General features: G+C 34.8%; 1 protein-coding gene across 4 annotated transcripts; it reads right to left on the bottom strand.

Moving 5' to 3' along the window:
* Positions 1–210: 210 nt before the first annotated feature.
* On the bottom strand, positions 211–11776 carry LOC110641160 (clathrin interactor EPSIN 2). Of its 4 annotated transcripts, none has more exons than XM_058148421.1 (13): positions 11627–11776; positions 11339–11390; positions 11096–11175; positions 10937–11015; positions 10605–10688; positions 10355–10500; positions 9540–9911; positions 8501–8542; positions 8318–8419; positions 8037–8242; positions 5987–6141; positions 1271–2462; positions 211–1158 (listed from the first exon to the last, which is right to left on the bottom strand). In XM_058148421.1, exons 1-13 carry the CDS (start codon positions 11659–11661, stop codon positions 602–604), a joined length of 3102 nt encoding a protein of 1033 aa, XP_058004404.1. In that variant the 5' UTR covers positions 11662–11776; the 3' UTR covers positions 211–601. The 4 variants fall into 4 exon arrangements, with proteins under 4 accessions (XP_058004404.1, XP_058004403.1, XP_058004405.1 ...); XM_058148420.1 differs by having other exon boundaries at positions 5987–6180; positions 8318–8410; positions 11627–11775; XM_058148422.1 differs by having other exon boundaries at positions 5987–6120; positions 11627–11775.
* Between the last annotated feature and the right edge of the window lie 2773 nt (positions 11777–14549).

Below are 14549 nucleotides of genomic sequence, written 5' to 3' on the forward strand. Positions count from 1 at the left end.
CTCATATCACATGAAAGATTAAAATCTCTCGTTAAGGGATTTTTACAAACGAAGGAACTATGAAAATTTTAGGAAATGTGATTTTGCCAAAAAGCATCCTAAAGCAAACGGAAACCGGCACAAAGACATTCAATTATTGAGACTGTTAAAAAATAAATAGAGCATATCTATGGAAAGCCAGAAAATTGAGCATGGAATATACAGACAAAATAGACAAATGAATTTTTAGATTTATTGTTTTTTGAATAGCCAAGCACAGAATATATCTGACAAGCTACAAGTAAAAAAATTTGAGGGTCGACAACGAGAAAAGTTATCCTCACCATATTACAAATTCACAACAGCTGAAATCAGCAATGCACCTAAACCAACTCTTCCGACCCAAAATGAATGATATTGCAACCAATAGTGAGATATTGAGGCTGATGGATACACATCAAGCTGCATGTCATAATGTTACAACTATGACCCAAAATACATCCTAGACCATATATGAGACTACTATGCATGTTCAACTGTAACACTGGGTGCTATGCCATCTGTGTCTCAAAGACAACTGATATTTCATAACACTTCAACATCATCACAAAGTGGATCTATCTCATCGATATCCTCCACCATATGGCTGTTGAGTATAACCACCTGTGCCCATCATGGCATTATAACCACCAGGCATGGATGATCCAGGAGGTTGCGTATAGCCACCTTGCCCCATACCCATCCCCATCCCCATTCCCATTCCCATACCCATCCCCATCCCCATTCCCATTCCCATACCCGTGGGTTGGTTCACACCCATCCCCATTCCCATTCCCATGGGTTGGTTCATGCCCATTCCCATGGGTTGATTCATGCCCATCCCCATTCCCATGGGTTGATTCAGGCCTCCATAACCTCCCATGCCTCGACCTCCACCCATGCCCATACCCATTCCCATATTCATGCCTGCACCCATTCCCATGCCAGGACTCATCGTAGGATTTGGAGAAGCCCTAAGAGCACTTGCACCTGCTCGGCCTATACCAGAACCAGATCCCATAGCTTTACCCATTGTGACGGTAGATGTAACAGCAGCTGTTGTTGGTTTTTCCATTCTCTTCTCCTTGCGATTAATAGCATCAAAATCAATTCCAATGTCAGACAATGGATTGATTTTAGCTGTATATTGCAAAGACCATGATGTTACATCTCTCGTACAAGAAAAATATTAATTGATCATAAAAATAACTTCAAAAAATATTTTTAGATTAAAATACTGTCAAGAACTTACGGCCAGAAATATTCAAGTTGACTAGCCCTCTGTTCAGTGTATCTGCCCAAACTGTTGACTTGGTCTCAAATTTGTCCTTTGATGGTTGAGGAACTATTGCAAGTGATCCTGTTGAAGATGGAAGAGCTGGCTGAGATGCCACGGATGTGTTTGACCCTTTTGAAAAAAAGTTGCCTAGGACATCAGTTACAGGTTGAGCAGCAGATCCAGTTGAAGCTTGATAGCCAACTTGTGAAGCAACAGGGGCAGTAGAGCCTTGTGGCAAAATGTTTTCATTGTTAAACTGTGGAGTTGGTCCTATTGCATTTTGATGAGCAACTTGTAAGCCTACTGGGGCAGCAGAACCCTGTTGTGGGAAAAGGTTTCCATTGTTAAACTGTGGAGTTGGTCCCGTTGCATGGTAAGCAGCTTGCGAGACTGCTGGGGCAACAGAGCCCTGTTGTGGGAGAAAGTTTGCATTGTTTAACTGTAGAGTTGGCCCACTTGTGGTATGGTGAGCTATTGGGGTAGCAGAGCCTTGTTGCGGGAGAAAATTTCCATTGCTAAACTGTGGAGCTGGTCCACTTGCCAGATGGTGAGAAGTGGGTGAGACAACTGTGGCTAGAGAACTTTGCTGTGGAAGTAAATTTCCATTGTTAAATTGTGACCCAGGTCCAGCTGGAGTTTGTTGAGCCACGTTTGAAGGGAAAGGAGCCGTAGATCCTCCATGTGGGAGGAAATTCCCACTGTTGAATTGTGAAGGCTGAGCACCCATGTTTGGAGCTACTGGTGCCACAGATCCTGCCTGTGAATTGTAGTATCCATAAATACTAGCATTTGGCTCTACAGGTTGACCAGCCACATCTGAGAAACCTGTGTGTGCTGCTACTGCAGGTGAAGGACTGGATGGTGGGAGGATATCTGCCAGAATATCAGTTTCCTGCTGTGAAGTTGAAAGTTCCTGAGGGATAAACTGTGAGTTTGTAGAGGTTGGTTGAACATTGGGTGCTGAATAAGTCAGGCCAGATAATGTGTCTCCAAAGTCAAAGTTATTCACTGCGTCTAGTGGCACTGCTGGCGGCATTTCAGCATTTTGATTCATAGTAGGCTGGAAAGCGACTACAGAGGTAGAAGTCTGCTGTTGAGCTGAGATAGCATCATCGGCGGAAGGGATAGCCTTAAATGGAGAGTCACCAAATGGATCTTCGAATGACTGCATGAACAGCATATAATTTTTTATATTACAATTGTAAATGTTAGAACACCAAAATAATAACTCATTATGAAGGGGAAAAAAAAGAAAGATGGACTTTTCTTTCACTTAAGATCATTAAACAGATTAATGATTTCATCACACTCAGTATACTTCAATTTGTAAAACAAAATCACTTAGCCTTGATTTTGTTTCAATGGAGGTCACTATTGCTAGATTTTGGCAGAATTTCAATAAAATCTATTAAATTAACCAAGTAAAATTTTTTTAATATTGTTTCGATGAATCATAGACAGGACATTGAAAGACGCAGTAGTAGCTGTGAAAAGAGTAGGAGATAGAATTATACTAGTAAAGCTAGTACTAGACGGAGAAACAATAAATATAGTTAGTGCTTATGCCCCACAAATAGGACTAGACAGTGAGAGTAAACAAAAGTTTTGGGAAGATATGGATGATTTAATGCAAAGCATACCGAATGAAGAGAATGTTTTCATTGGTAGAGATTTGAATGGACATGTAGGAAGTGATAGCCAAGGTTATGAGAATGTTCATGGAGGTTTTGGTTTTGGCAGTCGAAATGAGGAGGGAAAAAACATCCTGGATTTTGCTATGGCATACGACCTAATACTAGCAAATACCTACTTTATAAAAAGAGAGTCACATTTAGTGACTTTCAAAAGTGGGCAACATAGAAGCCAAATCGACTTCCTCTTAACCAGGAAGACAAATAGAGCTCTATGCAAGGATTGCAAGGTCATTCCAGGAGAGGCTTTAACAAGTCAACATAGGTTGGTGGTCTTGGATGTCAAGTTTAGGAACAATTCAAGTAAGGTCAGAAGAAATAGTGTAGCTCAAACAAAGTGGTGGGAGTTCAAAGGAGTAAAGCAAGTGAAGTTCAAAAATGAGCTTCTTGAGTCCGAAGTATGGAAGCTAGATATGGAGGCCAATGATATGTGGATACAGATGGCATTAAAGATTAGAGAAGTAGCTAGAAAAGTACTTGGGGAGTCTAAAGGACATGGACCACCCTCAAAAGAGAGATGGTGGTGGAATGAGGAAGTACAAAAGGCAGTGAAGAGAAAAAGGGAATGGTATAAGAAATTACCTAAATGTGATAATAATGAGGCATATGAACAGTACAAGATAGCAAAGAAAGAGGCAAAAAAGGCAGTTAGCCAAGCAAGAGCACATGCCTTTGAAAAGTTATATGAGAAACTTGGAACTAAAGAAGGGGAGAAAGATATTTATAGATTAGCAAGGAGTAGAGAAAGGAAATGTCAAGATCTCAATCAAGTTAGGTGCATTAAGGATAAAGAAGGAAAAGTATTGGTGAAAGATGAGGACATTAAAGAAAGATGGAGAAATTATTTTAATGATCTCTTTAATAATAGTCAAAATGGAAATAGCGTGAATATAGATTATAGAACAATAGAAAAGAATGTAAATTATACTAGAAGGATTAGATCTTTAGAAGTAAAGGAAGCACTTAAGAGAATGAAAGTAGGTAAAGCCTGTGGACCCGATGAAATACCAATTGAAGTGTGGAAGTATTTGGGAGATATGGGAGTGGCATGGTTAACTAAATTATTTAATAAGATTCTAAACTCAAAGAAAATGCCTGATGAATGGAGGAAGAGTATTTTAGTACCTATTTTTAAAAATAAGGGAGACATACAGAGTTGCTCAAACTATAGGGGAATTAAACTCATGAGCCATACTATGAAGTTGTGGGAGAGAGTTGTGGAGCATCGACTACGTCATGATACTTCTATCTCTCTCAATCAATTTGGTTTCATGCCCAGTCATTCAACTATGGAAGCAATCTTTCTCATTAGAAGCTTGATGGAGAAATATAGAGATGGGAAGAAAGATCTACACATGGTTTTTATTGATTTGGAGAAGGCTTATGATAGTGTTCCAAGAGAGGTCTTATGGAATGCGTTAGAACAAAAGAGGGTATCTATTAGGTACATACAAGTATTGAAAGATATGTATGAAGGAGCAACTACTATTGTGCGACAGTGAGGGGACACAAGAGATTTTCCGATCTCAATTGGATTACACCAAGGATCAGCCATAAGCCCTTACCTTTTTACATTAGTTTTAGATGAACTGACGAAACATATACAAGAGAGTATTCCTTGGTGCATGATGTTTGCGGATGATATTGTTCTGATAGATGAGACACAAGAAGGAGTCAATAGGAAGCTAGAACTTTGGAGAAGTACTCTAGAGTCAAAGGGTTTTAAGTTAAGTAGAACGAAGACAGAATACATGCATTGCAAGTTCAGTGAAGGCCAAATTGGTGATAAGGAAGGGGTTAGTTTGAATGGAGTGGCACTGTCCCAAAGTAATCACTTTAAATATCTAGGCTCAGTTCTTCAAGTAGATGGGGGATGTGAGGAGGATGTTAGTCATAGGATTAAAGCCAGATGGTTGAAGTGGAGACGTGCCACGGAGTTTTATGTGATCGTAAGATTCCCAATAAATTAAAAGGAAAATTTACCGTCTGACCATACGACCGGCTATGCTATATGGTAGTGAGTGTTGGGCACTGAAAGAGTCGTATGCATCTAAGATAAGAGTTGCAGAGATGAGAATGTTAAGGTGGATGAGTGGCCATACTCGACTAGATAAAATCCGTAATGAAAGTATTAGAGAAAAGGTAGGAGTGGTGCCAATTGAAGATAAGTTGAGAGAAGGGAGATTGAGGTGGTTTGGTCATGTGAAGCGTAGACATACGGAGGCTCCAGTTAGACAAGTAGAGCACATTAGGCTAGAGGATAGAAAGAAAAAAAGGGGTAGACCTAAATTGACTTGGAGTAGAGTAGTACAGCATGACTTAGAAGCATTACACATTTCTGAGGATTTAACCCAAAATCGTTCAGAGTGGAAAAAGCGAATCCATATAGCTGACCCCAAATTTTTGGGATAAAGGCTTAGTTGAGTTGAGTTGAGTTGAGTTTCGATGAAAAATTAGGCTACAAGGCCTTAGTTCATAAAAAAAAAGGCCAAACCTCTACAAAATATTTAGGAACATTAACCTTATTGAAACAAAATTAAAGTGATTTTATCAATACAATTCAATGGCCATAGTGAAATTCACTCATAAATTCAATGACCATGGGTGACACTAAGCCAAAAAAGATGCAAGTCAAAATTAGAGTGAGAGGGCAGTGTAGAGTTTCTATACATTCTTTCAATTAAGCACATAAGAGACCAGGAATATGATCAGCTGATATAACATCGGCAAGAAGATACATAAGCAAGATGGTTATCATCCTTAGATCTTTACTATTATGAGATCAAAAAGTGCAACTCTTGCATCTGACACTTGTACTCCAATAATCAGATCTTGTTTGTACAACCCGAGCTGAACACTTATTTAATTCCACATAACTTGGGCAATTACAAAAAGGTAATATTCTTAGGGTCTTGCTCTTAAAATTGAATCCCATACCCGGGTTCCATTAAACATTTATGGAATTCACACACATATAATGTTAAAATAATATGCTTACCTGATTCATAACATTAGATGCTGGCTGTGTTGCAGCAAATGTCGATCCTGAAAAGTTTGCAGGGGCATCAGCTTCAGAGGTTGTAGTTGCAGAGGTCACTGGCATGATGGCCAATGGATTTGCAGTAAATGAATCTGACAGAGAGCCGAGTAAATCTTCATCATTGTTTGAGGTAGTAGCAACAGCAGAAGCAGCTGCAAAAAAAATAAAAAGAGATTAAAGATATGCATTTCCATTTATGGCGATAATCATTGCAAGAGTAGCGGCAACAAAAGCCAATCTCAACTACTTAAAACCTTTTTTTTTTTCAACAATTAACATCAAATACCACCTATCATAACAGTTCACACTCCAAGCAAGCATTCCAGTCATTATTCCTACCAATCCCTATCCCTCCACCTACCAATCAGGGAAATACTAGTAATAATGATAACAATAGTCAAGACAAGCTAACCCTTGACACCAACTTCAACTGGCTGCCAATCAAACCACTGAGGCAAAAAGAACCTAGGTGTGCAGGTCACTTTTGCTGAATGGAGAGAATGTTAAATAATCAAACACTTTACTTGCTGTTGGACCATGATTTGGGAAAAAGAAAGAAAGAAATCTTGGAGCCATTTGGCATCCATGCTTTTTTTTTTTTTTCATTGTTCAATACTTTAAAAAAAAATTATATTATAAAAATATGTTTGTTTTTGTCACTTAACATCATAAAGTGAGAAAATAAATTGCTACAACAAGTGAAAACCATAGGAAGTAATTTTTACTTGTTTTCATCAACTTGTTTTTCACATATACAATTCTTTCCTATAAGACAACCAAAAAAAAAAAAAAACATAGACCCCGACTAGGCCCTTAGCTAATCAAGTGTTGCGTAGAACAAAGGCATGACAAGAAATCTACAGTTACAATTTGTCTTTTCCCAGTCACTTATTACACAAGTTGAAAAAATAAATAAATAAATGCAACTAAGCAATCATTTGTGAGAAAACTTTTTAGTATACAGAGGAACACTGCAACAAAAAGGCTTTAGTTATTTTCTTCAATGGAACTTTAAATTTTATAGTTCATCAAGTAAACCCTTACCCAAATAACCATATAGCTCAAATTAGTCATAATACGGCGCCCCTCTTATGAGGCCTAGTTTCCATGAATAATCAGCAGTCCTAAACCTTTTCAGCACTTTCTTATCTAAGCTACAATTTGTGGAAAGGACATTAGGATCCTATTGTTGCCAACAATAACCATCAGTGCCAAAAGCTTTCCAGTGCATTCTCAATTAAGCTATAGTTTGTATTAATGAGTGTCCACTCACACCTAAAAAAAAAAGTGCATGCCTCGGCTAGCTCACCTGCCTAAATACAGTAAATACTAGACCTAGTGCCTGTTGAGCCTTGAGCTTTGAGGCACACTCTCCAACTATGGTAGACAATCAAAATTTAATGATGAAACTGGAACAAAATTGGAGTTATGACTGAGGTGAAATTACCCCAAAGTTTGATAACCAGTGATGTATTTTACCCAAAATAACATTTCACAATTGTAGACATTTTATTTAGACAATTGAATCCTTCTGCAATTGTCCACTCAAATGTCAAACACAAACAAAAAGAATTTCATGTCACAGTGGATCAGATAAGCCAATTTTCTAACCAAATCATAGCATCGAGGGAACTTTAGCTCATTCACATAAAGCACAAATAATTCACCAAAATGGAAAAAGGGTTTCATGTGAATGGACAACTGCAAGAAACACTCACTCAAGCAATCAGGTTGAATATAGCACATGTTGTATGTCTAAAATACACTTTCTTTGTTCATGTCAATGGCATGGAACTCTTAACATCAAGACAAACAAATATCACATAATCAGTTTGAAGACCATATCAGGTAAATATGACCAACATGGATGGTAACACAAATGTCAGCACCCTTGTTAGACATTCCATCTTAACAAGTGAAATAAGATTCTAATGATGATCACTATTAATCATTGAAACAATAAAATAATGGCATTAGTACACAAACACATGTTCACAAGTTTCTGTACCTGAACCAGGACCACGTGGATCAAATTCATCAGCCACCTCGAATGCCTGGCCAACAGGAGTTACAGGTGCACTCAAAACAGTAGTTGTTTGACTTTGATTATTGCTTGCAGAGGGAGAAGCAGCTCTGGGTGCAGGTGGAGAGGAAGCTCTAGGTGCTGCTGGAGAAGAAACTCCAGGAGCAGATGCAGTTGAAGTTTCTCCATTCCTACAACATTAATGAAATCAATATACATGATGGAAGCAGAATCTTACTACATTTCAATGGTACAAAATTTAATACCTTTCACCTTGTGCAGGGCTCCGGGATTCACTTACAGCTTCTTCATAACTAGGAGGAGCAATATTCTGTTCAGAAAATTTTCGTTCAAGCCGCCTGGCAATGCTGACAATCAATTTAGTCATACAGCAGTTACCAACTTTAGTGCAATGCCACCAAGTCAAGAATGCATATATAATAACTTACCTTCCATCCTGAGATTGATCATCAGCTCTAGCACCACTACCACTGCAGAAACATGAGGCAAAAAATAATTTATTTTTTCAAGTAATGGTATGATAATACAGATTCAACATTTGTTAAAATTACAAGAGAGAAGACAAGCTCATGGGCCAACACATTAGCTATTTTAGACATCCTATTAACACATCAGTATACCCTACTCGAAGCCTCTCCTTTCTCATGCATTGAATTGAGCAGGGCCATTTAAGTAAGACTTAATTTTTTCGTAACAACTTTTTCAAAAATATTTATTTTTCTTATTTAGTATGAATAAGATTTTATCATTTCTGGCACTTTTGTTTCACTCGCCATAAATTTGATGTCAACATGTCCAAATGAATAACCAAACTAACTTTAGCAACAAGTCAACATGATATGTTTCTCCCCTAACTACAACAGATCAACTGCAAATTCAGAGTCCTTTTTTTAATCTTTTTTGCAGTACATGTTCTAAATAATATTCAATCCTACATCTTCCCAGACCATGAAACCTAATTTTTATCAATCAATATATTTCAAACTTTCAATTTATGATTTATCCAATTATTTTTATCTTAAACTCATTCATTCATGATCTTCTAGTAATATTCTTTATCATCAACTTCTTGCAACTTTCATGTGCAACTCAAAAAAGGCTTTATAACATAACTATAAATCACTATGCAACAACTCTTCACAGATTCAAAAAAAAAAAAAAAAAAAAAAAAAAAAAAAAAAAACCTTACACATCATTTTATAACATAACTAAAATGATGCACTAAATTTCCATTTATTCCCTTAACATGCATGCATTGATGTAAATGAACACTTCTCCATTTAGATTGTCTAGATAGAAACATGCATGATGTCCAATTCAATATTTGAAGTTTTCTCCATTTCCCCAAATTACAATAAAAGAAATTAAGAATCAGTAACAGTTTAAGAGCTTTTGTTTTCATGGTGAATTCGAATTTTGAAGAGTCACAATAATGATAAATAGTTCTATAAAGAAAATAGCCATTACCGAGATGAGGATTGAACATCATCGTCAAAACCACGGTCTCTATCAGAACTCCTGCTTCTTGAGCCATAATCATCAATCCTTTGACTTCTTCCGTGGTAATCATCTTCCCTGTATCCATCTCTGCTGTAGCGTTCCTCATAATCTCTGCCATAACGATCTCCGTCACGACCATACGAGTCCCCATATCTACCATATCTATCATCATCCCTATAGTTGTATTCTCGTTCTCTCCCATTGCCATATCCATTACGATCTTCATCCCTGCTTCCATAGCGGCCTTCATAACGGTCATCGTCATATTTGTCACCATATCCTCCGGTACTTGAATATGAACTGGGTCTATACATTCCACCAGCTGACATGTTGCGGAACCTATCAAAGTCTCAACAGTTATAATCTCAAAAAAAGAAATTCCCTTGGAAAGTGCTAAGTTTCCAAATGCCATATAGTGAAGAATTAAGCAACTATGTTGGTGTCTTCATGATTAAAGCCACCAATAGGAATTCAATAACAATACTAAGGGCCTATTTGGCATTGCTTTTCAAACTACTATTGCGAAAATTATTTTTTTAAATATACTAATTAGAGAGTATTAAAAAATAATTTAAAATTAAATTTGATAAGTTTCAGTCATAAGAACACTAAAATAAAAAAACAGTTTTTTTTTAAACTGTTTTTTTCAGCAACATTTAAAATGGTGCTTTTATTCAGAAAAGCAGTTTGAGCCCTCCAAACTTAATGCCAAACAGGCACTAACAAAGATAAGAGAAATAAACATGAAAGCTTTGAGTCAACTTGGTTCAAGCAAAACTCACTTGTCCCGATTAGCAGCAGCCTTTTGTCTAACTTCAATTATTCTTTCTTTATCATTCACCAAGACCACAAGACTTTGAGATTTCTTTCTGACATTGCTACCCTGGTCCCTTCCACTAGAATCAATATACTGGAAATCTGCCAATGTCTATAATGCAGGAGAAGAAAAACAATATTGCATGTGATCAGACAGCTGCAATGCATAAGTGCCAACACTATAGTTCTCAAAACCATTCAGGAGAAGGAAATTACCGATATTTGGTATGCATGTTCCCTTATCTCATCTATGACACGCTCTGATCCGTTAGCAACAAGGTATTCCAATACAGTCAAAGCCTGAAGCCAGGCACAAGTATTCAGTTCTGTTAAAATGCAATGCTGGGAAGAGTAATGGCATATGCCTATTATATAAGGTAAATAAAATTTTAAGACTTGCATTGTCCATCATGAAATTGAAGAGCTTAACTAAGAACAGTCACCTGAAGGGGGGTCACATAGAAGATACATTATTCGCATTTCATACAAGGCAACAAATAATACTCATATGACACTCCATGATACAAACGCATAGAAAAAATACAGACCTTGTAGACATGCCGCCAGTTCTTGCCGGTATCATTTATCCGTTTCCAGATTACTGCCATGATCATCTGGTATTCATGACTGCATAGAAAGTTAAAAATGAGTTCATCTTTAATAAGTACATAGAGAAAATTATCTGTAAAGTAATTAGTCAGTCTTACTAATTTCTGGTAGCATGTGCAATATCTGCAAGGAGAGTTCCATGAGGACCCCAGGGCTCATTGCTAGTTGCATCAAGAATCTGAAAGCAAAAGGTACAAGAATTATATTTTGTATGAGCTCTAGCTCTAAGAGCAGGTTATATTACATGATAACAATCTAAAATCCACTTCTAAACAAGGCTAACGCTAACATCCTCAATTGACTGGACTCTGGAGAACTTGCAAAGGAGGAAAAATTCTTACCTTCTGTTCTATTCCAGGAACTTTAAGCACTTTCTTATTAACTTCTCTTTTACTACAACACAGGGAAGGAGAAACTATTAGACAAATAAGGTTGCAGAATGCATAATTAATATACCAAAGCCTTGTCAAAGCCTAAAAAGTTTGGAAGCTTTTGAAGGTTCTGCATCAACAGAAAGCATCCTTATACACACCACAATTTGTTTGCAAACCAGCTTCTAATAATAAATGAGAGATTAAAGTCATTTACCACCCCATACACTAAATACTCAAAATAAACATCATACTTACATGTCCCTAACAGTTTGATCAAAGACCTTCTTCATTGTCACAAGCAGTGACCTATACTAGCAGTGTGAATCACACAGTTCAATTCAAAGACCCCTTTTATGCCTGTTCAAAAGAAATCAAACTGATTAGAATTCCAGAAGAAGAGTGAACTCAATAAGATGCAAATCAGAGAAAAAATATTTTCAAGCAACAATAAAAACAATTCAATAATACCAACAATTGTTTTACCCTCCCACAAATTAGAATCAAGTATTCTTACTCATATAAAAGTTAAATAAAGTAATTAATGGCAAATCGTAAATTGATTCTGACATGACAAAAGAAACGAAGGAAAGACATAAAAACAAAAAAAAAATCCAATTCAAAACTCAACAACAAATAAACTAATAAGTTCCAACGAAATTTAACTACAGAATAAAAAGTCAGGATAGAAAGCTTTGAAGCTCAATAAAAGCAACAAACACCACTATGAACATTACCAACAATCCAAATAAATTGAATTCATCATTAATTCCACATCATATAGAGTTAAGTCAGGAAGAAAAAAAAAAAAAAGATTTTAAGCTGTTAAATTTTACAAGAGCACAGGAAGAAAAAAAAAAAAAAAGATTTTAAGCTGTTAAATTTTACAAGAGCAATCTTTAACAGATCAATCACCAACCCAAAAATATGGCATACGATTGTGTTGCACTTTCAACAAAGATAAGATCTTATAGATGGCTTTCCCACAGAATCCTTTTCAAGATGCCTCACAATGCAGATAAATCAATAAATGGAAAATCAGATCCTTTAAGAGAGAGAGAGAGAGAGAGAGAGAGAGAGAGAGAATCAAAACCCACCAACCTATGAAAGAACATAGAAGGCTCACAATCAAAGGCATCATCATTCAAGGCATAAATTAGAAAAACAATAATTCAGATAAATCAGAACTGGGTTGGCTTTCTTCCCCCCCAAAAAAATTCAGAGAAACAGATTTTAAAAAAAATCAATAAACTTGACACACATAACAAAATATAGATCTGAAAAAAAGAAAAAAAGAGAAAAATGAAACAAACCCGGATCCGATTGATCAAATTTAAAGCCAAAAAAGAAAAAGCAAAGCCCAGATCTGACAGTGCTATGCGTAATTCGGTGGCAGTAGTCTGTCCGAGAGAGAGAGATCGGAAAGAACAAAAATAGAAAATTTAGAGCAGGGGGAAGAGAAAGGAAGAAGCGCAAAGCGCGTAATAGATCCTAAAATGGCTATAATAATAATAATAATAATAATAATAATAATAATTAATATTAATATTGGTAATAATATTAATCTCTCTGTATACAGATGGAATAAAGACTAAGAAAATTACCAAAAAACACAGAGAGAGAAGAAGAAGAAGGAGACGAGATGTTAATGTCGTTGTTGGGTTTTGAAGGTTGTTGGGGTTTGAAGATGCAGGTGTTGGGTTTACATTTGGCGTTTTGTTATTTTTAATTTTTATTTCGCTCTAAAAAAGGAAAATTATTTATTTTTATAATAAAAGAAAAGACAACCCAACTTACACGCAGAAAATTGAGGGATTATAAATTTTTTTTTTTTTTTTTTACTTTAATGATGATATGGCGGCGTTTTTATTTTTATTTTTTTAATTTTTATAATAATAACAAAAACAACAACGTAAAGCAGCTGCAAATAAGTTTTGTTTATTTTTTTTCACTTATCATTTTCCTATCCCGAACTTTCCTCTATGTTTCCCTTATGATTTTTTAACTTTAATTTAAAATTAAAATTTATAAATTTTAATTTTATTTTATAAAAAAATTCATTTAATCTATAAAAATAAATTTTTATATTAAAAAATTCTTTTAAATTATACTGTCTATAAATACAATTAAAACAATTTTTAATAAAGAGTAGATTACTCACATTTTCAGAAAACAGATTATTACAATTGCATTAATATTTTTATGTAAAATTTAAATGGTGGTTGAAATAATCTATATATATTGTTTAGTATCAGAGGAAAAAAAAATATTTAAATTTTATTATTTTTAACATAAATTTAGCTTAAAATCATCAAATTTAAATATTATGATATTCACCTCTAGTGTCTCATGTATCTAGTTAATTTTTTTTTTTCAATTTTATATAATATATAAATTTAAAAATATTTTATACTTAATTTACAAAATTCTCTCATAAATATTAATCATTAGAGTAATAAATTATAAAGCATATCCCATTATCACTCGGATTAATTCTCATGATTCATCTTTCAAATTTTTTGTTATAATTAAAATAAGAAAACAATAATTTAAAATAAAATTAATAAAAATAATATATATATTTATATATTTATTTAATCAAGTAAATTAAATCGCAACCTAGACTATAAAATGTGCATATCAACAAGTTTATATATTATATATTATAATGTGTATATCATGCTATCGATTTATTATATTATTAATTTAATGAAAAAAAAAAACCAACGTGGGTTGCTATAATATATATATATATATATATATATATATATATCAGCCTAATTAATTATGTTTAACATTGACGAGGTTCATAGTTGTCAAATGGCAAGTAACATACGTCTCCTGTGCCTGTGTCATTCTTTGGAAAAATTGCAACTTCTAGACACTTAGATTTTGGGACGTTATAATTATTAAATTTTTTTTATGCGTTTAAATTCAAAAATTCATAGTTTTAAAATAATTATAATGTTATTAAATTAAAATTTATTTATAGATATTAATTTCTTTTAAAAATTAATAAAAAAAAAAGCATAGAAGCTAATAAATCACTAAGTATAGGCTCCACGGTTAAAGATTTTATTTTTAATATATTCTATCTTGTGTTAGAATTCCATTGATTATTATTGGAGTTTATCATAAATAGGTGATATATAAATTATATTGTAAATCCCTAATAATGATA

The sequence above is a fragment of the Hevea brasiliensis genome, chromosome 6, assembly GCF_030052815.1.
Source record: "Hevea brasiliensis isolate MT/VB/25A 57/8 chromosome 6, ASM3005281v1, whole genome shotgun sequence".
Lineage (NCBI taxonomy): Eukaryota > Viridiplantae > Streptophyta > Magnoliopsida > Malpighiales > Euphorbiaceae > Hevea > Hevea brasiliensis.

Coding starts and splice junctions, on each gene's coding strand:
- LOC110641160 (XM_058148419.1), bottom strand. CDS start 11,661: ATGAAGAAGGTCTTTGATCAAACTGTTAGGGACAT. Junction 11,391..11,626: donor GATCAAACTGTTAGGGACAT/GTAAGTATGATG, acceptor CCTGTGTTGTAG/TAAAAGAGAAGTTAATAAGA. Junction 10,501..10,604: donor AACATGCATACCAAATATCG/GTAATTTCCTTC, acceptor CCTGCATTATAG/ACATTGGCAGATTTCCAGTA.